This window comes from Myotis yumanensis, unplaced genomic scaffold (genome assembly GCF_028538775.1).
Source record: "Myotis yumanensis isolate MYYU_CA2020_CCGP unplaced genomic scaffold, mMyoYum1.0.hap1 SCAF_19, whole genome shotgun sequence".
Taxonomy (NCBI): Eukaryota; Metazoa; Chordata; class Mammalia; order Chiroptera; family Vespertilionidae; genus Myotis; species Myotis yumanensis.
Genome location: NW_027223770.1, coordinates 12624679 through 12649349, shown reverse-complemented (window position 1 = coordinate 12649349; position 24671 = coordinate 12624679). Strand labels below are relative to the sequence as shown.

The 24671-nt window shown below is 45.4% G+C and overlaps 1 protein-coding gene across 3 annotated transcripts in view; it reads left to right on the top strand.

Annotated features, from left to right (window-relative positions):
* Nucleotides 1-20751, top strand: part of UBE2L3 (ubiquitin conjugating enzyme E2 L3) — a 33749-nt gene extending 12998 nt beyond the window's left edge. Inside the window, exons 1-4 of one of the 3 annotated variants that reach the window (XM_070400211.1) lie at nucleotides 1870-1974; nucleotides 5513-5608; nucleotides 15330-15516; nucleotides 19330-20751. In XM_070400211.1, the coding sequence (XP_070256312.1) occupies nucleotides 1885-1974; nucleotides 5513-5608; nucleotides 15330-15516; nucleotides 19330-19484 (528 nt within the window). In that variant the 5' untranslated portion in view covers nucleotides 1870-1884 and the 3' untranslated portion in view covers nucleotides 19485-20751. Of the gene's footprint in view, nucleotides 1-1869; nucleotides 1975-5081; nucleotides 5103-5512; nucleotides 5609-15329; nucleotides 15517-19329 lie in introns of those variants that run through there. The other 2 variants (XM_070400213.1, XM_070400212.1) reach the window with 2 other exon arrangements.
* The last annotated feature ends 3920 nt before the right edge of the window (nucleotides 20752-24671 follow it).

The window sequence follows — 24671 nt, the reverse complement described above, 5'->3', positions numbered from 1 at the left end:
ATTATTTGGCAGCTGTTGAAGCAATCGTCTGCCAGATCAAATAGTATTTCTGTGTATAAGATGTAAAATAAATGTTGAAGAGCATGGTTGGAGATTGGGATATTCTGATCCTATTACGTATAGGAATCTTCAGAATAGAGAACAGTAAAATAAGCACTGTAAGCTGCAATCAGCATTCACTCCTTAAAGTTGTTTTTATTGATTTTTTAGAGAGAGAGAGAAAGAAACATTAATGTGAGAAGGAGACATTGATTGGCTGCCTCCTGCACACCTCCCACCTGGGATTCAGCCCACAACTCGGGCCTGTGCCCTGACCAGTAATCAAACCAGCAGCCTTTTGGTAGACGGGACAACACCCAACCAACTGAACCACACAATGGCCAGGGCAGCATTCACTTTTAAAAAAACAACTTCAGAACTTATATAGTTTCCATGTACCTGGCCCTGATAGATGTTAATTCTTGTATGTATGTATGTATTTATGTATGTATTTAAGTATATTTTTATTGATTTCAGAGAGGAAGGGAGATGGGGAAAGAGATAGAAACATCAATGATGAGAGAGAATCATTGATCGGCTATTTCCTGCATGCCCCCTACTGGGGATGAAGCCCACAACTCCGACACGTGTCCTTGGCCAGAATGAAACCCGGGACCCTTTAGTCCATAGGCCAACATTCTGTCCTCTGAGCAAAACCAGCTGGGGCGATGTTAGCTCTTTTAGAAGCTTATTTCTAACTGGAAATGGCACTAAATCAGGGCCACAGTGTCTTCCTTGCTAGAAGACTCCAGTTGGATGAGTGCGGTGGTTCTTAAGCAGGGTGCATATCATTGTCACCTGAGGATCCCCAGGCACAAGTGCTCAGCTGAACTCAGGAGGTTCTGATTCTGCAGATCTATAGGGGGCCTGGGCACGACTCCATCTTTCTTTTCCCTCCTTCTCTACCCCCTCTGCCCCTGACCCACCCCCACTTCTCCATGGGTGTTGAATAACTTCCCAAGGGGTTTGGACACATACCCTGGAGAAGTCCCCAAAGTTAATACTCACTCTAGCCAAACTCTAAAACTTTCCTAAAACTTTCCCCTGTGATTTCTAATGTTTTTGAGTACATTTCCCCCACACAAATGCCTGTTCTCTTCTCTCTAGAAGTTTGGCTTCTCCCATCATTCAAGGCCCATCTCAGAGCTTCTCTTCTATGAAGCTGTTACCCTCTGCTGTTGCCTGCTGGGCCACCCATGCTCTTACCTGCAGGCTTCTACAGAGCAGCACTTCTCTCTCTCAATCCAGCCTCAACAGCCAAGAAGATGGCATTCAGCTTTGCTTCCTATAGTTCTTTTGGGGCACAGAGCACCTTTTCCTACTTTGCAAATGAAAATTACAGAATGATAAGGAATATGCTTTTGAAAACTACAATCACCCCCTACCTTGAGACCTGCTGGTCCAGAGTAGTGATAAGACATCTGAAGCAGCCCTGACTTGCACAGCTGATTTTTCCTCTGTCTGGATTTCTTAAAGAGGACCGCGGCCACAAGCTATAAATACTTTGCCCAAACTTCGTTGCACACATTTGAGTTGTGTGACAGAGTGCTTACTGTGTACAACTGTATCCTGTCGCTCACTGTTTGAGCTGAGCCTTTTGTGCAGGACTTGGAGCCGTGCACTCCTGCTGGGGCCAAGGCCACCTCCCTGTTGGTGCCTACAGAGCTGTTAGGCAGTGGCTCTTCTCTGCTGCATGCCACACTTTGACCTGGAGTGAGTGAGCATCAAGCTCTCTGAGCTGCAGTTTGGGGGGAATGAGCTTTTCCACCTTTGAAGAGCTGATAAGCACACCCAGGCTCTTTTTCACGTCCTGCAATACACTGAGATCCACATCTGGGCTCAGAGATGGACCTCATTGTGAGAAGCATTGCTCTTTCTCCCTCATCACTTACCCTGGCTGGACAGCCTGCTTACCCCCACGGGGAGAAGGAACGTGTGAGTTGCCTGGTTCTGCTTTCCTTTGAGCTCTTGGTTTGTCAGCCCCGAGCAGCTGACAGGGGACTGCCTCTTGCTCTGAGCAGAACTGAAACAAACCTTTGTGGGGCATATTTTGTAAAGTTTCTGTCATTCTTGGCTATAGCTTTCCTGACTTTGTTCTTCTAGAGTGGGCCCTCTCTCACACTTTTTCTTTGTTGGGTCCTTTCATCCATCATTTGAAATTTGAACTCTGCGTTTGCATTGGTTTCATTATATTCCTTCCCCAGTTATTCATTCTCAGGCTCATTGTCAGTACTTTTGAGTCATCTTGCCTTTTCGAGTTTCATACCTTCAGATGAATCTATCTTTTCTCTGAATGACTTGAACCCATCTTCTCTAAGTTCTTCTCCTCAGTGGAGGTGTGATTGGCATTTTGGGTTGAATAGTTCTTGTCTGCACGATCATCTTGTGCAATGCAGGACTTTTAGCAACCTGGCTCCTGGTAGTGCCAATGGTTCTCAGCAACTGGACTCTTCAGGACATTGGGAAATCAGGGTGAGGTGGTATCACAATGTCTGGCATCTAATGGGCGGGTCTGGGATGCTCAAGTGCTGAGTCCTGCTGGATGCTGGCACCACCCTGTTGAGAAACACCGTCCTAGGGGGCTGCCCAGTGTCCCCTGGAGATTAGGGACGGACTTGCTTGTTTGTTTGTCTTGGTTTCTTTCACTTCTGTCTTATAATTAGTACTTCCTTGTTGGTTAGAATTATGCAAAGGATGTTGCCTCTTCCGTCTTTGGTGAGGTTAACTTGAGAGCAAGGTAAGTTGAATGTTTTTCTGGTAGTTGCACTTTGGATTCCCTGAGCCTCCCAGCCCTGCCACCATTAGTGCTGCCTTTTCGTTGGCCAGGAGGTGTGTGGCCTCCTCCTCCCACAGTATGACTTTAGTCTTTGTTCATGTATCTCTTGCTATCAAAGCACCAGTGGGTGCTTTTCCTCACCCCTATGCTCAGTGCTCACTTGTTCCTCCCTTTCTCTTGAACAAGATGCAATTTTTCTTTTGTTGTTTTTTTCCTTTTTTTATATAAGATTCCGTTTTTCACTGCTATATTGCAGTTGACCCCCATCTTGGCATATTTTTGTAATTCTTTTGAAATTTACGTTCTTGTATTTATCATCCATACTTCATGTTGTTAGTATATGGATTTCTGAAGCCATAAAATATAGTTTCATATTTTAAAATGTATTTTGTCCCATGGATATTGAATATATTCTCCTGTTGTTTCTTTGTTTTTGATTGTCTAATTTCAAAGTTCTGTCTGGAATTTTTTCCTGTCTACGTTTTTGATAGTTGTTAGGACTTGGCCCTTAAGGACATGATATCTTTTGTCTCTAGCCATGCATCTTAACTCTATTATCTTGAGCCAAGTACCAGAAAATCAAAATACATAGAGATCCCTTCCCATTCCAGAGCCCCCTTTCCTTCCCCAAGCCCCAGCTTCCCATCTATTCACTATCCTGAAGTGTTGGGGCTTCTGAGGTTTCCTGATTCCTGTCCTCACACCTGCCCTCACGGAGCTTACGTTCTGTTTGGAGAGGAGTGGGCCAAGGTGGTCCTATCGGTGTGCAGCCTTTTCCCCTTCCTTAATCTGCCCAGACTGCATAATTCCCAGGTGAGCATTTCTAATGAGTCCCAGGCAGTAGGAGGAGGACTAGTTAGCAGGTTGAGTGGTCTGTCAGGTTCCATGCTTTCCCTCCTGCAGGCTCAGGAAAAGGGTCCAGGCCACCCCTTCCCCCACTGTAGGGGTCACAGCCATTGCCGCTAGCATCTTCCCTCACTGAAGCTGCACATTGCTTAGACATGGAATTCATTCTCTCAGTGGCAGTGGCTCTCATCCACTGTAGCTTGTTTAAAATCCGTTTCAAACTTCACCACCCTACACTTGCTGGACCAGAATTTTCCAGGCTGGGACCCAGACCTACCAGGGGTGGGCAAACTTTTTGACTCGAGGGCCACAATGGGTTCTTAAACTGGACCGGAGGGCCGGAACAAAAGCATGGATGGAGTGTTTGTGTGAACTAATATAAATTCAAAGTAAACATCATTACATAAAGGGTACGGTCTTTTTTTGTTTGTTTGTTTTATTCATTTCAAATGGGCCGGATCCGGCCCAAGGGCCGTAGTTTGCCCACGGCTGACCTAGACGGTTGTAGTGGGTAGCTAAGGTTGAACAAGCAGCAGGACCCTGTGGGAAGAAATTTGGGCTTGTCATCTGCCCTGAGGTGTCAGTGTGGCCCCCCTGTCTCTTGCATGTTCATTCGACATGCTGTCTTTCTCAGCCCATTCCATGCCAGGCATCGCACATCCTCCAACCTAGAACCTGTAGCACTGGCTCAGTTGCCCTTCTTTGGGAATTGTGTCCTTCGGGTGCCTTGTAACTGTCAGCTGTGTGATCGGAATAGGGGGTGTAGATATCTTTTGGATTTGATGTGGGGACTCATTCAGAGCCTCCATGCCATTGTGAGCCAGAGCACCAAAACAAGGAGGGTCCTTCCAGGTCTGGTGAGGTTCACGGGTTGGACCACCAAGGAGGAAGCCAGACCAGTGAGTAGGCTGTCCTTCCAGTGCAGCAGAGGAGGCGGGGCTCAGCTGGGTGGTGCTGTGCCGTGGATGAGTGGCCAGATTGGGGGGTTGGGGGACAGCACATCATTCCAGGTATCTGAGAATGGAGTACGCTGGGCTATAACACCTATTGGATGTTCACTTGAGTTATTGGGAAAACAGCGGGAAATGTCTGGTTGGTGCACAGCTGATAGACAATTCTAGACCAAACACATGTCAGGCAGGGCCTTGAAGTAGTCAGGGTGGTCATTCTTTCCGGATGAGATGGTGTTGGCTGCGTTGACTGTATAATAATAATCCCTGGTATTTGCAAGGGGTTCTGTTGCTTACAACGTGGTTTCCCCTTCATTGTCTACAGCTCTGGGTCTTGCTATCCCTGTTTTGCAGCTGAGGAAACCGAGGCTCAGTGAAGGTTTTCTGTCCCCCTCCCATCCCAGACTGGATAGTTGTTCTCTTCGCTGTGTGCCCATGCTGAGGCGGAGCCCTGAAATCGCACTTACAGCGTTGGGTAGAACACTTTGTGGGTATGTGTGTTCTCCTGGTCCCACTTTATTCATCTTTATATCCTCGCCGTCTGACACACAGTCAGTGCTTAATAAATCTCGGTTAGAAATCAGGTCTGTAGTACCTTTCTTGTGCCCCTGTTGTGTGGTGACAGCCCAGAGAGGAGGCAGTGCTTTCGTAGGAGCACAGTCACTTACCCTGTTGAGTACTGTGGGTTTACCAAGGTGGGACTTGTCTTGGTCTGGGGCGTGGGTTGAGGGGACCACCATGGCTCTGGGCCTCTTAACCAGACCAGGCATGATCTAGTCCGCAGTGAAATGTTATCATTGGTGGTGTTGGCACTCAGTGTTTAATTTGAGGGCGTCAGGAGGGATCTAATATGTGGTGCTTTCCTCTGTTTGACACCCATTTATGCTTTGTCAATCAACAGGAGCTTGAAGAAATCCGCAAATGTGGAATGAAAAACTTCCGTAACATCCAGGTTGATGAAGCTAATTTATTGACTTGGCAAGGGCTTATTGTTCCTGTGAGTATTGAACACTTCACTTCTTATCAGATTCTTCTCCAGGTGATGTGTGTGCTGTTGGGCTTGTCTCTCTAACTCCTAAGGAAACTTAGTATAGGCAACCAACAGATACACAGCGGCGGGTAATAAGGTAGGGACTATAGCCTTGGGTTCCTCAGTAGAATCCCAACTTTGTGCTGGTTTTGTAACATTCTGGGTGTCCCGAGCTTTCCAGGTCTGTTGTTACCAACCCGGGAAAGAAGTAGAGTGTGCGTGTCTGTGCTCCTATCTTCCCTGGCTTCTCTGGGCCTGACCTCATGTGGCTAGACAGCCACCTTCTCTGACCTCTTTTGGGAGATGGCGGGTGTTCCCATCTAGATCTTCTCTGTGCTTTCCTGCCTGGGCCCTAACCCTCATCCGTGTCTCTGACCCTCTGTACACTTGTGTTCCAGGCTTTATTCCTGGTACCCTCCAATGTGTGCTTCCCATTTGTCTCAAATCCCTTTGCTTCAAGGCCCACCTGTTCCCCTCACCAGTATCTTTTAGGACAGCTAGAAGTGAGGGCCCTGGATTGGTGTGAGGAGAGTTTCAAGGACGCAGTTGGCAACTCATTCCCCCAGTGTCTGCCCCCATTGATTCCAGCTCCCTCTTTCACTGACTTCTGCCTCCAGACAGGCTCCGACCTCCTCCTAAGAGCAGCTTTCCTGTGACCTTACTACCTTCTTGGTTTAGTGTCTGCTCTTTCTCCATCCTTTCAGCTCCTTACCCCTCAAAGAGACTTGTTCTGTACTAATTCCAGTCTATGATCCCAGTTTCTTCCACCCTCCTGAAGCTGCTTCACACCAAGCACACAGGCTCCCCTCAGTCCTCACACCTCTGGCTCTGCAGCCCAGGAGCCGTGTACCCTACTTGCCTCCCGAGTGTGCTATTTGCTTCTGTCCTGCTGCTTCCTCTTAACTCTTAGACATAAATCTAATTTAGTCTCTCGCCTTTCTCTCATTCTGTTTTGTTTCTGGGGATCCCTGTTTCTTCCAGCATCGTTGGTTACTAGGTTATTACTGTAAGTGAAGGAGCCCATCTCTGCCTCCATTCCTGCTTTCTCCCCAGAGCCTCACCCTCTGTCCAGGAAGCAGCCTAACGACATTGTCAACCTTCTAGTCTCCCTGTTCACATCTGAGACCTTTCAGTGTACTCCCTTTCCTTCCTGTTCTTCTGCATCCACCCACCTTCTCTTTTCTTCTCCACATTCACCGTTTAAGCCTCAGGCCCTTTCCTTGTGCCTAGCTCTACCCTACATTGTTGTATAAAATCTTTCTTTATGGACAGATTGGCTACTTTGTTAAAGCGGAACATAAAGCATGCTTACTCTAGGTGCTTTCTTCTTGATGCTGATGCAGATCATGACTTCTTTTAAAGTCCCTGGAACTTGAATGGCAAATATTGGATTTGTAATTTATTTTCATAATCATTTGGATAAATAGGGAAATATATACTTTGTAGTTTTCTAGTACACATTCAGAAATTTTAAATCTGGGAGGTTGCACTCTGGTTGGAAAGATGGAGTCTTTTAAATTTCTCCAGGGTTGGAGGTGATGGTGCTCAGGGTGCAGGTTATGGTGCTGATGGCACAGGGTGCAGGTACAGTGGAGAAGCTCCTGACTGGGAAGGGTCAGCTGGTAACCCCAGCCCTTCCCTGCCATGGGGACCTGGTATGTGCTGAGTGGAAGGATAGCCAGGACCATCTGACCACCTACTAATTTAAGAAGTAAACAGGTAGTCTGCATCATTTGAAAACTGATCAGAATGAATGGGATGCCATTGAGCAGTCAGGCTTAGACCGTCTACCCTGTGAGCTCCGTGGCCTGAAAGACTGAAGGCTAGCTCCAAGAGTAGATGGTTGTCAGGCTGACTCTGACCCCAGTGTACACCAAAGCCTTCCTCTGGTGTCATGTTAGCAGAGCCTGTGGAATGGGCTATAGTCTCATTAAGCCCAAGGTGGTGACTGGCTGGTAGAATCCAGTGTGCTTGAACCAAGGCTCTGGCGAGTGTCCAGGCCAAGCCTCACTTTCCATTTAGGGAAGCTGTGCCCAGAGATAGTAGACCATGACCAGGGCTGCCCTCACCCCTGCTCATGCTGCCTCTTCCCATTTCTCTCTCACATCTTCCTGTAATCATTGCCCAGGGCCCCTGGATTGGTGTGAGGAGAGTTTCAAGGACACAGTTTGCAACTCATTACTCTAGGGTCCCCATTAGTACTTCATACCTGGGCCTCAGATTTGAGGTAGGAGCTGGGTCAGTATGGGGACTCTCCTACTAAACTCACCTGGAGTCTACGCAGCTGGGATGAAAGCAGGGCCAGGCTGATAAAGGCATGGTACCCTAGAAATGTTCCAGGCATGTGCCCTTGACTGGAATCAAACCCAGGACCCTTCAGTCTGCAGATTGATGCTTTATCCACTGAGCCAAACAAGCTAGGGCCCTCCCAGCTTTTTTATGTGCATTCTTTAATGGGCTGTTAGGTAATTTCATAATTATTTCATACTTTTAAAATAACTATCATATCCCATAATATTTATATTATCATTTATTTAATCATTTTTTATATTGGCCATTTAGATTATTAATGTTTTTCCATTTTAAAACTAATATGTGAAACTCTGTATCTTTTTTCTTTTAGATTCTGATCTTAAGAATTATATAATATCCTATAGTATATATTTCATTGGGGTCAGGTTTATATATAAGGAAGGGGCCATCTGTAGGGCTGTACAGACAGTCCCTGATTTAAGATTACCACTGAGCCACCCCAGTCCAGATAAGTTTACAATTTTTTCAACTTTACAATGGTGCAAAAGTAACATGCATGCAGTAGAAATGTAGGCAAAGGTGGGATGTTCTGTAGGTTAAACACATTTTCAATTTACAATATTTTCAAATTGTGATGGTTTATTACTGGTAAAAGGTAACATATGCCCTGGCCGGTTTGGCTCAGTGGATAGAGCGTTGGCCTGCAGACTGAAAGGTCCTGGGTTCGGTTCCAGTCAAGGGCACATGCTGGGGTTGCAGGTTTGATCCCCAGTAGGGGTGTGCAAGAGGCAGCCGATCAATGATTCTCTCTCATCATTGGTGTTTCTCTCTCTCTCCCTCTTCATTCCTCTCTGAAATAAAAAATAAAAATATATATTTTAAAAAAGGTAATACATTACATATAGCCCAGTCGGTTTGGAAAAAAGAAGGTAACCCACTATAAGTTGAGCATTTGTAAATATTATCAACTTATTTTCCAGATAGACTGTGCCAATTTATGTTCCTATGGGCACTGTCTGCACAAGTTCCTATTATGTATCCTTGGCTGTCATGGAAGTTGCTAGGCATTTTTTTAAAAAAACATGTTTTTATTGTCCTAGCCAGTTTGGCTCAGTGGATAGAGTATCGGCCTGAAGGGATCCTGAGTTCGATCCCAGTCAAGGGCACATGCCCAGGTTTCGGGCTTTATCCCCAGTGAGGGGCGTGCAGGAGGTGGCCGATCAAGGATTCTCTCTCATCATTGATGTTTTTCTCTCCCTTCCTCTCTGAAATCAGTAAAAATATATTAAAAAATATATGTGTGCACGTGTGTGTGCATGCGCGCATGTGTTATTTCAGAGAGAAGGTGGAGAGGGAGGGAGAGAGAGAGAAACACTGGTGAAAGAGAAGCCTGCAGCCTAGGCATATGCCTTGACCAGGAATTGAACCGGTGACCACCTGGTTCATGGGTCGATGCTCAACCACTGAACTACACTGGCTGGGCAAAATTGCTGGGTATTTTTTAAGGGGGCTCTGAGTGGCACTGACTTCACCTTCTAGGCTGTGGGGTCCAGTTGACCTAGGTGAGAATCCAGCCCTGCCCCTGTTGATCTTGGACAAGTTATGCAGTTTGTCCTAATATCCTTACCTCTAGTTGTTTTAAAAGTTTAATAAAGCCCTGACTGGTTTGGCTCAGTGGATAGAGCGTCGGCCTGCAGAAAGGTCCCAGGTTCGATTCCGGTCAAGGGCATGTACCTTGGCTTTGGCCACATCCCCAGTAGGAGTTGTGCAGGAAGCAACTGATCGATGTTCCTCTCTCATCGATGTTTCTCTCTATCCCTCTCTCTTCCTCTCTGTAAAAAATCAATAAAATATATTTTAAGCCCTAACCGGTTTGGCTCAGTGGATAGAGCGTCGGCCTGCAGACTCAAGGGTCCCAGTTCCATTCCAGTCAAGGGCATGTAACTTGGTTGCGGGCACATCCCCAGTGGGGAGTGTGCAGGAGGCAGCTTAATCAATGTTTCTAACTCTCTATTTCTCTCCCTTCCTCTCTACAAAAAAATAATAATAATAAAAGTTCAATAAGTGCATGTGTGAAGTGCCTAGTCTCACTCTTATTAAAACCTGTCCTGTTCTCTGGAAAACTGTCAATATGTATTCTCCCTCCTGCTCCCTCTGGGGAGCATGCCTGCGCCTTTCCCATCCCCTCTTCTTCCCCTGGTACCTCACCGTGGCCCTTCCCCTTCCCGTCCTAGGGCCCTCCTCTGCCTCCGTAACCGTGTCCTGAGTCTACGAAGCCCCTCTGGCTCACCTGTACTACCTCTGTAACTTTCTAAATAAACTTCCTTTTATCATTTGAAAAACAAAAAAAAAACCTGTCAATATGTAACAGAGAGCCTATGAAACTGACATACAGAAAGAAATCGTTGCCATTTTGGTGCAAAAGTTCTCCATTTGATTTGTGTCTTAGTCTCATTCAGGCTGCTATATTACAAAATACCAGACTGGTTACCAAACAACAGACATGTATTTCTCACATTTCTGGAGCCCGGAAGTCTGAGTCAGGGCACAGTCATATGAGGGCCCTCTTTTGGTCACAGACTTCTTCTATCCTAGCTCTCTCTGGCACTAATCCCATTCATGAGGCTCTGTCTTAATGACCTAATCACTACCCAAAGCCCCCCACGTCCTAATGCCATCACCTTGGGCATTAGGTTTCAACATATAATTTTTCGGGAGGTGGCACACAGACATTCAGACCATAGTAATTTCCATTTTTAAAATTTTGCTATTACAATTGAAGTTTCTTTTCACTATTATTTATTGACTTTATATTTCTGCAGTCTGTTATCTATTAGGTTTTTAGAATGTTTTTGTTGAGTTGTAGGAATTCTGGATTAATCCCTTGTGTCTGGGACAAATATTTTTCAGCTTACTATATATTTTTTAAAATTTTTGTTTATTCAAAAATTTCTAATTTAAAGGTATATCTTAAAATTTTTGTTTAGTTGTTAATCTTCACAGGATATTTTTTCATTGCTTTTTAGAGAGGGTGGAAGGGAAGGGGACAGAGAGAGAAAAACATCGATGTGAGAAAGACGCATCAATTGATTGCCTCCCGAATGCGCCCCAATGGGTGCCAGGAATCGAACCTGCAACCCAGGTATGTGCCCCTGACAGGAATCTAACCCATGACCCTTCTGTCTGTGGAAGGCCAATACTCTAACCACTGAACCAAGCTGGCCAGGGCTTTTTCTTTTTTTTCTCTTAAAATTTTTGATGCCTGGCCTTTTTATTTTTTAAAATATATTTTTATTGATTTCAGAGAGAAAGATAGAAACATCAATGATGAGAGAGAATATTTGATCAGCTGCCTCCTACGTGCCCCCCCACTGGGGATTGAGCCAACATACTGGGCATGTGCCTTGACCAGGAATTGAACCAATAACCTCCTGGTTCATAGGTCGACACTCAACCACTGAGCCACACCTGCTGAGCCTGTATGTGGCTTCTTAACATAATATTTTCAAGGTTCATCCATGTCGTAGCATGTATCAATACTCGATTCCTTTTTATTACCAAGTAATATTCTATTGTAATGGATATAATCATAGTTTTCTTATTCACTCACCAGTTGATGGATATTTGGATTGTTCCCACTTTTTGGATATTATGAATAATGTTGCTATTAACTTTCATGTACATGTTTTTTTGTTGTTGTTTTTAAGTATTTTTATTAATTTGAGAGAGAGAGAAACATCAGTGATGAAATAGAATCACTGATTGGCTGCCTCCTGCATGCCCCCTTCTGGGGATCAAGCCCACAACCCAGGCATGTGCCCTTGACCAGAATGGAACCTGGGACCCTTCAGTCCGCAGGCCGACACTCTATTCACTGAGGCAAACTGGTGAGGGCAATGTACACGTTTTTATGTGGACATGTTTTCATTTCTTTTGGGTAATTTACTGGGTCATTTGGTGGGGTTGCTGGGTCATATAGTGACCTTAAATTTATTCATTTGAGGAATTGCTAGACTATTTCCACAGTGGCTATACCATTTACATTCTTACTAGCAGTGTAAGAGGAGTTTACTTTCTGCACATACTTGCTGACAGTTGATGTTGTCAGTCTTTTTGATTGCAGCCATCCTAGTAGGCGTAGAATGGTTTCTCATTGTGGTTTTGATTTCCCTGCTGGCTAAGGTGATGAACATCTTTTCATGTGCTTATTGGCCATTTATGTCTCTGCTTTGGAGAAATGTGTATTCAGGTACTTTGCCCATTTTTAAATTGGGTTATTTTTTAAATTATTCAGTTGTAATTAGCTTTAATTTTTTTTTTTAATTGATTGCAGAGAGAGGAAGGTGAGGAGTGAGAGAGACAGAAACATTGATGTGAGATGGATGTGAGAGAGAAACATCGATTGGTTGCCTCCTGCTCCGGGGATGGAACCCGCAAACTGGGTATGTGCCCTAACCAGGAATCGAATCCACTACTTTTTGATGTATGGAATGATGCTCCAGCCAACTGAGCCACACCGGCCAGGGTGTATTTATATATTTATCTATTTAAGCTTTGATTTTTAAAAGCAGTAAGATCAATTTTTCTTTCCTAACAAGAAATTGTTTTATGTGAATGTCCTGGAACGGAATCCCTACCTCCTAGATTGGTGATGAGGCTCTCATACCTCCTACTTTATTAGCAGCTGTAAGCTTGTGACTGGTGACTGGGATACAGAGATGTAGAAATAATGTTTTCTATATAACACTGTTCTAGGTGCTGGGATCATTGTGTTTCAGGTATATTAAGCCATTATTCTGAGAGCCAACATTCTTGGACATGTTCGAAAGAATAACATAAACACTTGTGTTGATGACTTTATCACATGCAGAGAATCTGATTGGTTAGCAATTCAGTTAGCAAATGTTTGGTTGGTGCTGAGGACACCTCAGGTCCCTGCTCTCAGGCATCTCCTGGACTAATGGAGAAGACAGGTAATCAAAATGCAGCCAGGATCCCACCAACTTGGCCACCATCTCACAATATATGTAAATCAAACCATCATGCTGTATTCCTTAAGCTTATATAGTAATGTATATTAATTATGTTAGTTAATTATATGTTTGTGAATTTCACCTCAATTAAAAAACTGCCGCCGCGCCCCCCCCCCCCCCCCCCCCCATTGTAACAAAACCTAAAATCTTGCTGAAGTTAGTCAGATATTTGGATATCTGTGAGGCAGTTTGGGTCGTGCCCCCCACCCTCTTTCTGTTGGCTCTGGTAATTGGTGTGGTGTTCTTGACAAAAAGCACTTGGCACAGTTGCGGGCACAACATAAAAGCTCCTTATTAGAGGTTCTTTTTTGGTCGAGGAAGAAGGAAGATTTCCCTCAACGTTAGCCCTGCCTCCAGGAGTGCGCTTGAGGCTTTGGTTTCCTTCCTTCACCTTTTGTAGCTACACTTGTCATTCAGATCTCTCACCTTCCTTTCTGTGTTCTTTTGCATTTGTGTAGCCCATTGCACCGGAAATTCTCACCCGCCAGATTTCTTCCTTCTTCCTTCTGTATTGCCTTTCTGGCCTTACGGTGGAGCAATGTCCCTCCTCCCTTGGGCCCAACACTGGCCCATGTTTCCTGCTCTTCTCTGCTGATTCTTCTGTAGCTTCTTCTCTCTTTCTGTAGCTGTAATGGTTGAGGCAAAATAAGACACAGGGCCACACATAAAAGTAATTTTGCTGCCAACCTTAGGGTACTGGGATTATGCCTTCATGTTGGTGGAGGCTACTGAGCTTAAACAATCCAGGCACAGGCTTTGTGAACAAATGCCACAAGGCAGTATGACCTAAGAAGCGGGGGACATCTGCCTTGCAGACTGAAAGACAATGGATAGCAGCATGAGCAAAGTTATGAAAGAATATAGACAGTATAAGTCGAGTTTTATAACTACACTAGAGGCCCAGCTCATGAACATCGTGCATGGGTACAGTCCCTAGGCCTGGCCTGCATTCAGGGCCATCTTCCCCGGTAGCCAGCAGCCAGCCCCGCTCCCCGCCACCACCCACCCCCAGTTCCCCATTCCCCATCGGGCAATCAGGGGCTGTAGGCTGTGGGCAGCTCCTTCGTTGAGCGTCTGCCCCCTGGTGGCCAGTGCATGTCATAGTGACCGGTTGTTCTGCTGTTCAATCTATTTGCATATTACCCTTTTATTATATAGGACTAGAGGCCTGGTGCATGAAAATTCGTGCACTGGGGGGGGGGGGATCCCTCAGCCCAGCCTGCCCCCTCTCACAGTCCGGGAGCCCTCAGGGGATGTCCTACTGATGGCTTAGGCCCACTCTTGGGCTTCGCAGCCACGGGGGCTCATAGCTACTGTGAGCCCCAGGCCTTGCAGCCGCTGTGGCATTGTCCGATGGACATCTAGAAGATGTCCGCCCTAATTAGCATATTACCCTTTTATTAGTATAGATATGAGTAATATATATAGATATCTAGAATGAAAAGCCTTTGTGTGTACTGTATATGCATAGAGAACATACCATGGCCATGTAGCAGGGGGCTAACAGTCATTATCCTGGGCAATGGAAGGTTTAATACTACTTTTTTTGGAGAAGATGGTATAAAATAACAATAAGGCTACTTCTGTTCTTGAGGGGAAAGTGAATTAAGCTGTGAGAGGTAAAGTTCCTTGTTGAATTCAATTCATGGAGATTGTGATTTTAAATTTAGATATAATTCAGAGAGTAGTCATAAAAGATTGGTAAACCAGTTCTAGAAATACTTATTTCCACTAATATTTCTTTTCAAGAGGAATATGATGGAATTCATTAATGTTAGAATATTTGTTGACTGTGCTATGAAAAGTCCTACAATGCAAATTGTTGAAAACAGTAGAGAGAGCCCGGCCGATTGCTCAGTGGTTAGCATCGACATATGAACCAGGAAGGAGGTCGCGGTTCGATCCCCAGTGGGTGGCGTGCAAGAGGCAGCCAATCAACGATTCTCTCTCATCATTGATGTTTCTGTCTCTCTCCCTCTCCTTCCCTCTCTGAAATCAATAAGAATATATTTTAAAAAATAAAATACGGAGTCTAGGTAATAATGATATGTCACTGTGGGTTGATCAGTGGTAACAAATATACCATGTTATTGCAAGATGTTGATAGTGGGGGAAACTGTATATGTGCAGGCCAGGGCAGTTTTGCTTGCTGAGCTAAATGACTCTTATTACATAAAGTCTGTTTAAAGAAAATAAGCCAGAATGTCAATCTCAGACCTTTTCACAACTTAGCAGACATCTTGCTCTAGAAATACTGATTGATTAATGGTTTCCCTAACGGCGGTAAAGCTTCAGTTGATAAGCCACTTGAAATAAATTAATTTTCAAGTTAACGGAACATTCCTGTCCCAGCGGCAGATTCATTTACCATGGTGTGTTCATTTCGATCTCTTTCTCCGCAGGACAACCCTCCATATGATAAGGGGGCCTTCAGAATCGAAATAAACTTTCCAGCAGAATACCCATTCAAACCACCGAAGATTACATTTAAAACAAAGATCTATCACCCCAACATCGATGAAAAGGGACAGGTCTGTCTGCCAGTAATTAGTGCTGAAAACTGGAAGCCAGCAACGAAAACCGACCAAGGTAAAGCATGCTCCTATGTCTTCTGATGGTGCTCTTCTGAGGCTGCTGCTGGGACAGGGACTCCACGGTGCCTTCTAATGCCTCGTCACACACAGTCCAGAGAAAGCTCACTTATAAACTCCCATGCACACACAAGTGCAACTGAGGTCCCACCAGTCCTGTGGGCATGTTGACCTACAGTTGGTGGCAGGTGTTTGAGGAGGCCCTTCCTGTGCTTGCATCCCAGTGAGGACACATGTAGACAGACCAGCCCAGTACTTGGTGCCAGTGCAGGGAGGGATGTAGGCACTGTTCCTGGGAGGTTCATGAAGGATTGTGGGGCTGCCTCAGGGGGGAAGGTGGAGTGGTGTTTAAAGTGGCTTCACACAGCAGTTAGCAAGTGTACTCAGACATGAAGGAAGATGGGAGGTTATAGAGGGCCTTCCAGACTAAAAGAAGAGTACAAGCCAAAGCCACCTGGTGGGCAGCAGCAGCAGAAAGCCAGTGGCTCAGAGTGGGTGGTGTGGGGGTGGTGGGTATAGTTAGACCCGAGGGCTGTGTGCCCAAATGAAAGCACATAGTTGGCTTTAGAAGGCCTGGAACTCCCTGGATTGGATGTGGCCGTTTGTGTCCATGTTCTGGATGTCTCTGTGTAAGCATACATACCCCTGGGGGTGGGAGAGTACTTAATTCAGTATTACTGTTGGCCTCCCTCTTGTCCCCTGAAAGTTACTAGATTTTGTTGTGGCCATGTCTGGTTTTTATTTCCTAGTTCCAGAACTTTCTTTTGAAGTCCTAATTTTATATTTTCTTAGAAGTAACCAGCCAATCACTCTAAGGTCTTTTTAGATTAAAGAGAGTAGATAAGGCTGGCATTTTCTAGACTGCAGGTAGTTTTTCAGTGAATGATATAGTCATTTTTCAGTAGAACCCCTGAAAGATGGAGTTGAAAGCCTTTCACATGGAAAGTTCAGCCTCAGGCTCAACACAGCTGAGTAGTAGAAAGGAGTGGGTACTAAATGCTGAGTCAGAATAGAAAGATCTCCAGTGGATTTGGCATTTGGTCATTTTGATGCTTATAAAAGCTTGACAGTTATTTTTTTAAAACAATATATTTGAGAGAGAGAGAGAAACATCGATTTGTTGTTCCACTTATTCATGCATTCATTGGTTGATTTTGTGCCCTGCCCAGAGATTGAATCCACAACCTTGGTGTATCAGTACGATGCTCTAACCAACTGAGCTACCCAGCCAGGGCCGACAAAGTTATTCTTTTTTAAAATATATTTTTATTGATTTCAGAGAGGACTGGAGAGGGAGAGAGAGAGAAACATCAGTGATGAGAGAGAATCATTGATTGGCTGCCTCCTTCACTCCCCCACTAGGGATCAAGCCCACAATGCGAGCATGTGCTAGGGCCAACAAAGTTATTCTTAAGTGCAGATGATATATATATATATATATATGACAAATTCCTAGCTCTGTGTTGGAAGGCTATAGCTGCACTTGTTTAGGAATGCCTTGTCAGCCACTGATGCAACTCCCAGAGCCCTTGCCAAGTTGTGTATCTTTCCCGCCCTTCCCCCTTCATTCCACTCTCTCTAAATATCAATGGAAAAAATATCCTTGGATGAGCATTAACCAAAACAAAATTTGCATGGAGAAAATTAAAACAATGTAAAATGAAAGTTTCAACCCCCCATACACTATTATAACAAATCAAGTAGATAAAGTTATAAAAAGGACTCAGGAAATATAACAAAGAGGATATTAGTTAACATTTTTATAAAGCATTCTATGGAAGGTACCATTCACATTTTACTATGTGAGAGTGAAGCACCCTAGATCTCCATAAAAAGGAAGAGATTATAGTGTTAACATCCTCTAATACAAGAAAACTGTCAATAAGAACAAAATGAGATTTCATAGGCTTTACCCTCTGATCATATATAGGATGGGGCAAAAATAGGTTTACAGTTGTTTATATGGAAAATAACACAGTAATTAATACATAATAATAAAAGAATAAACTTTTGTGTACTCAGCTGTAAACTTACTTTTGCCCTACCCTCTACAGTGAGAGAATAGGTGGTAAATTTTGATTGTTTTTAATGTCTTTCTTTTGGAAGAAAAAAGTGCTTTTGGGGAGCACCTGGCTCAAGAAAGAGATCAAGAAACCAGAGCCAGACATTTATAAAATAAAATGAGCCTGCTGTTCTATATATAAAAAAATAATGGGATGGGGCCATAGTTGTAGTTTGACAAGCAGTCATAGATATCAGTGTTCTCACTATCAAAACAAGCTAAGCTAAACTGGGTTTATTATAGTTTAGCTGAGGAGCCAGAAAGGCACCCAAAGGAAACAGAGAAAGAATGAAATACTCATCAGAACTACTAAATAAATTTGAAAATATTTAGACTCGGTCAGAAAGTAAAAGCAAGTTCTTGGGAAAATAGCAAACTGCAGAGTGAGTATCTTTTGAAAATCATGTCTTAATAATTACCAAATGATTTTAACTAATGCATTGGATATTAAGGTATAATCATAGTAAGAAACCAAGAGCCTGCGTATCCATAACAGAGAGTGGGCAGGGAAACTCATCAGTGCTCCCCCACATCCGCCCCAAAGCATTTACTCCTGTGGGGTTCCCGAAATGCTAATGAAGCAGCCATTCTGCTAGGAAACAATTTCTAATTATGAACAAAAGACTAGAAGCCACCTATTTATGCTATCGAACTTAAAAGGAATGAAGAGGCTTTGCTAGAAGATTTATTCAAGCTTCTTAGAGTTTGTAAACTGGAAACACAGCTGGTCAAAACGTAGAAGTGCTGCAAAGGAGAAAGAAGAGCTGAGCCCATGCCTTCGCCTGCCCCTGCCCCAGGCATGCTACCATTATCTTCCTCACTCCTAAGTTCCAAGGGCCCAGGACTCGCCTTCCAGCACATCTAGGATTTACTGCTTTTGGGGGGGAGCATTGTAGAACCCACCCAAGCCCATCAATGTGACTTCTGCTTCTGAAATAGACAATATACTGCTACTGGGGATTAACCTCCCAGTGGTTTTAACCCCTAGTGCAGTGATGGCGAACCTGTGACACGCGAACTCGTTTTTTGGTTGATTTTTCTTTGTTTAATGGCATTTAAATATATAAAATAAATGTCAAAAATATAAATCTTTGTTTTACTATGGTTGCAAATATCAAAAAATTTCTATATGTGACACGGCACCAGAGTTAAGTTAGGGTTTTTCAAAATGCTGACACGCCGAGCTCAAAAGGTTCGCCATCACTGCCCTAGTGGTTAGACAGGGTGGTCCAATGACCCTTTCTCAGCTGGTTTAAGAACTCTTCAGGGTCTTTCAGGGTGGACTCATTATGCATTTACATGCTGCAGGCCCGTCTTGCACCCTTCATTCTCATACTCACTCATTGAAACTACCCTGAACTGAGTGCAGTTCTGGAACACATCACCCAGTCTCTGCCCTGGAGAAGCTTCACGCATGCACACATGAGAGAGAGAGAGCGAGCCAGGCCTGATGTCTCCAGACTGCGGGGAAAGGATGAGAGTGACTAGGGGCTGGGACATTCAGAGGAAGAGGAGGCGGCGGCAGCGACATCACTCTGAACAGTTATCCACTGTTGACTGTCATCCATCACTTTATCCTCATTACAGAGGAAAGTTAAGTGCTTGTGGTTAGAATTTTGGATAAATCAGAGGCCGCTTTGTCTTAGAAGCACATAGATATAAATCAGTATTAGAGTCAGAGTTGCATATCTTGCCTGGGCCCTTTCTGAGACTATTGTAACCAGCAATGCCTTCTCCTTTTCTTGGCAGTAATCCAGTCTCTCATAGCACTGGTGAATGACCCCCAGCCTGAGCACCCCCTTCGGGCTGACCTAGCTGAAGAATACTCTAAGGACCGTAAAAAATTCTGTAAGAATGCTGAAGAGTTTACAAAGAAATATGGGGAAAAGCGACCTGTGGACTAAAATCTGCCACGATTGATTCCAGCAAGTGTGAGCAGAGACCCCGAGCAGTGCATTCAGACACCCCGCAAAGCAGGACTCTGTGGAAAATTGACACAGGCCACCACCTGGCGTTTGCTTGTGGCAGTTACTAACTTTCTACAGTTTTCTTAATCAAAAGTGGTCTTAGGTAACCTGTAAAGAAAGGATTAAAAATTTAAGATGTTCTAGTTCTGCTTTCTTTGTTTTAAAAATCACTGCTTCAGTCTACTCTAAAAGAATGGTGTTTCTTTTCTTGTCCAAATTTATCCAAAATCTTCCATTTACATTTAGACCTTAAGGTTTAAAATAAAAGGTTGTGGTTCCCTTTGTTCCCATGCCCTTTCAACGCCACTCTCTTGCATTCAGTTTCTTTTTCATTCATTCACTTTGCCAGACCCAGGCCCCACCTCTGCAAGGAGAAGAGACAGCTCTATCTGGTCTGGTGACTTCTCTTCTCCCATGTTGCAGTGCGTGTGGGAGTTCATTCAAGTTCTCCTGATTCCAATTTATAGCATACTTTAAAAACAATTTTTTTAAAACAAGGAAACCACCATCCCCCCAAAAAATAACTATGAAAAGGAGGCCTACTTCTTATGTAAAAATCTTGCCAATGTTATCATCATAACACTGATTAAATGGCAACCCTGATGTCTGTGTGTGTGACTGAACACTAGCCTAGCCTGGCCTGCCTGGGAAGACCCTGCAATATCAGGTCTGTGGCCACCCAGGGAGGGCCTGCCAGCCGGAGGACACTGCACTTGTGTGAGGAATTTCTCATCAGAGAGGCTCCTGAGGTCAAAGGTTTACGCTCCTCCCTGCAGCCATTTTAGAAGATGTGCTGGCCTTTACAGACAACGCTAAAGCCAGAATGTCCATTTGAAATTCCACGCTCACCAGTCAGCAAGCTCCATCCGAATGTGCCACGGAGCCCGATCTCCACCTCCTCAGTGCAGCAGCCCCGCCTCAGCCCTCCTTCAGCAGTTTGACCCTTTGCAGGGTCGGAATTGGCAGGACTCAGCTAGAGCCAGAACCAGTCCGGGGTCACCGATGCCCTGCTGGCCTCTCCCTTTGAAGCAGCCGGCCAGGCCAGCCCAGGAACAAGACGGCCTTCCCTCCCTCTGGACTCACAGCCTTTGCAGAGTCAAGCTCCACTTGAAGCCCACTGAATAATATCCTCTACATGTGTTTTATATTGTTTTGACTGCCTTTTTTTTGTAGAAATAAAAATTGACCTTAGAATTTATCCTCAGATGAACTTGTAAGGATTTGAATGTTAATGTCTTTTTCAAAGCAAGTGGGACTGTCCCTGAAAGAGTAGAGAAAACATGTCACTGACACCCAGAGGAAGCTGCTGGTCCAAATGCCATGTGTCACCAACTCCGCTTCGGCCACTGGCAGCTTCCCTTCCTGACTCTCCGGGGTATTAGATTCTGTGGAGAAATGACTTAAAGAAACTTTGCTCATTTTAGTTTTAAAACGAGATCCTTCCAGGGCTATGACCTCTAAGACAGCTTGGTCTTACTGCACAGAACTGGGATGATGTGCAGGTTAATGTCGTTTAGTTGTCCGGGCATGTGGTCCTTGCAGTGTGTCACTGATTGAGCTGCTTTAGTCCAAGATACTCAAGGGGCAGGCTCTGGAGACTCCTGCCTGCTCAGGGGAGCTGGGCCAGCATTTCCACACCTGTCTCTTCATTGGCAGAAAGGAGATGATGGACGTTATTTCACTTACATACAGATTTGTAATAAAATGCCAAATTCTGTCAGAAGCTATCCAAGTAAGCCACCATTGTTGCTTCTCTGAATCCAAAATTATTGCCATTCTTGGAAACCATCCCATTGCTTCGTGTTTCTACCAGCATAGTTCTGCCTGCCTGTTGTCCTTCACTTCTCTGTTCACCACAGGAGGTACCTTTTGTCAATGCCGGCAGCACCTCAGGGGACTCTTAGCCCTGGCATTGCACCCCATGGTTTGTCCAGTCAGGAGAGGCCTGGCCCTGGGAAAACGAGGCCATGGAGGGTCCTTCCCTCATACCTGGGTGGCTTGCTCCATCCAGCCTGCAGCAGTTCCGGGTGGTAGCTGAGCCTTCAGAGCAGGCTTTGAGCACGCTGGTGCTCTGGCAGCTCTGAAATCAAATAAGCTGGGTCCTCTGGGGGAGGGGAGAGCTGTCACCCACTGTCCCGAGCCCACTCAGGAATTCATACCCGCCTGAACTGAACCAAAGTGGGCCAGGTCCTCCCCCTCCTTCCTGCCCCTGCCCACCATGGCAGAGAATAGGCTTTCTAAAGATGCTGCGATCCCGTTCTGCTGCCCTTAATAAAAATGCTCTCCAACACCGGTTTGGTTGTGTGGGTTTCTTCCTTACTGGCGGTGGGCCTGCACTCGGTGTGGGAGGGGTGGCTGGTGCCCAGGTCGTAGGGCCTCTGGTCTGAAGCTTTTGCCTGCTCCTATCTTCCCATGACCCAGCCTCCAAAAGAGGCACAGAAAAAGCTGAAAAGTCCAGATTATTGGGTCTCCTTTGGCTGTCTGGGGAGCAGACAGCACCTCTATGTATCACTTCAGTCAGATCAGCCCCTAAAGAGTGATACCCACATTCAGCAGAAGAGCACACTGGCTATCTTTTTATTATTTTTTATTGATTTCAGAGAGGAAGGGAGCAGGAGAGAGAGAGAAACATCAGTGATCGTCTGCCTCCTGCATGCCCCACACTGGGGATCAAGCCCGCAACCCAAGCATGTGCCCATAACTAGAATCGAACCTGGGACCCCTCGGTCCGCAGGCCAACACTCTATCCACTGAGCCAAACCAGCCAGGGCCAAACTGGCTATCTTTTGTTCTTGTTAATCCTCACCCGAGGATCTTTTCCCCCCACTGATTTTTAGAGTAGAAGGGACGGGGAGAGACAGAGAAACATTGATTGCCTCCTCCCTGACCAGGGCCAGGATCGAGCCTGCAACTGAGGTACATGTCCTTGACCAGCATCAAACCCAGGACCCCTCAGTCCAAGGGCCCATGCTCTAGATGCTGAGCCAAGCCCACTAGAGCGAGCCAACTGACTATCTTGATTGAGGTCATGGAATTAATGAGGGTGTACCTGAGGGAGTCCTTAGATCATTACCCCCAGAAACCTCCTCCTGAGTCTCCAGGACAGTGGGCAGCTGAGGCATTGACTCAGCCCAGAGCCCTGACCATTTATTTATGTTAATCCTCGCCTGGGGATATTTTTTTCATTGATTTTGTTAAAAATTTGTTTTTATTGCTTTCAGAGAGAGAAACATCAATGATGAGAAAATCGTTGATCGGCTGCCTCCCACACGCCCCACACTGGAGATCAAGCCAACAACCCGGGCATGTGCCCTGACTCAGAATCAAACTGAGTCAAATTGTGACCTCATGGTTCATAGGTCAATGCTCAACCACTGAGTCATGCCAGCCAGGCTCCATTGATTTTTAGAGAGTGGAGGGAGGAGAGACAGAAATATCGATGTGAGAGAGACCATCAATTGGTTGCCTCCCACATGCACCCTGACCAGGGGCCAGGGATCCAGTAAGTGGCTTGACCAGTATGGAACTCACAAGCCTTCAGTCTGAGGGCCAGTGCTCTAACCACTGAACAGCCGGCTAAGGCTTATTTTTTTAATTTGATGTTTTTAGAGAAGAAGGGAGAGAGAAGGAGAAACACTGATTTGTTATTCCACTTACTTGTGGACATATTGGTTGTTTCTTGTATGTGCCCTGGCTGGGGATTAAACCCACAACCTTGGCACATTAGGGCAATGCTCTACCGAGCCAGGACATCTGACACTATTTTCTATTAGCCTAGTTCCTTGCCTGTAATGACACCAGCTGAGAGCAGGCCTGCATGTTTCTGGGAGGGAACATCTTACCTGGGATTTATTTGACCAGGAAGCAGGAAGCAGTCCTTTCCTTTGATCATTGGCTGGGGTTCTCTGCCATGTCCCAGCACTTGATTCCCTTTGAACCTCAGGACAACCCCTTGGGCACCATTATTCCAATTTTTACAGAGGAAGAGACTAAGCATCTGTGACAGCCAAGGGCACATGGCCTGTGTTCTTACACAGTCTAGCTCCACTACTGGTCTCTTTGAGCTCAGATGCAGCCACAGTTCCCCCTTCCCCAAAGCCAGAGGCCTGCAAGACCCTCTCAACTTCCTGAACTCTGGAGTTAACATTTTCTTGCCTCCCTTCATTGTTGTTGGGTTGTTGTTGTTGTTTTAATTGATTTTAGAGAGGAGGGGAGAGGGTAAGAGAGAAAAACATTGGTGTGAGAGAGAAACATGGGTCAGTTGCCTCCCGAATGCATCCAGACCTGGGATCGAACCTGAAACCTGGGTATGTGCCCTGACCAGGAATCAAACCCAAGACCTTTTGGTGCACAGGCTGACACTCCAACCGAGTCACACTAGCCAGGCCCTTCCTTTGGTCTAATTGTTCAGTTCAAAATAAGGGCCTTATTCACTCCTGTGCCCACAGCAGCCTGACTTCTGCCACCCTCTAGCTCCAAGGTTCCTCTGGCAAGGGCCTCAGGACTTCCTCAAGGCCAAGTCCATAGGCTGGTGGCCTCACCCTGCTCTTGTTACTTGGCAGCACCTCAGTGCCCCGCCCTGCAGGGCAGCCACCTGACGCAGTAGAAGGCAAAGCCTGAGTTGGTCTGAGTTCTTCCGGCCCCAGCACCGAATTGGCTTCTCTCCTTGCTTCCCCCATGCAACGTGGAGGAATGTCACCAACCTGAGGACTGGAGCTGAAGTTGGGACTTCAGCAGAGTGCCTGGGCTGGGCAGTACTTGTTAATGGCTAATCTGGGTGCTTAGAAGTGTTTTTTGGAAAACTTTTTTTAAAAATATATTTTATTGGTTTTTTACAGAGAGGAAGGGAGAGGGATAGAGTTAGAAACATTGATTAGAGAGAAAGATCCATCAGCTGCCTCCTGCACGTCCCCTACTGGGGATGCGCCCGCAACCAAGGTACATGCCCTTGACTGGAATCGAACCTGGGACCCTTCAGTCCACAGGCCAAGGCTCTATCCACTGAGCCAAACCAGTTCGGCAGGAAAGCTTTTTTTTTTTTAAGTAATCTCTAGTCTTCTTTTTAATTGATTTCAGAGAGGAAGGGACACAGAGAGAGAAACTTCAATGAGAGAATCATTGATC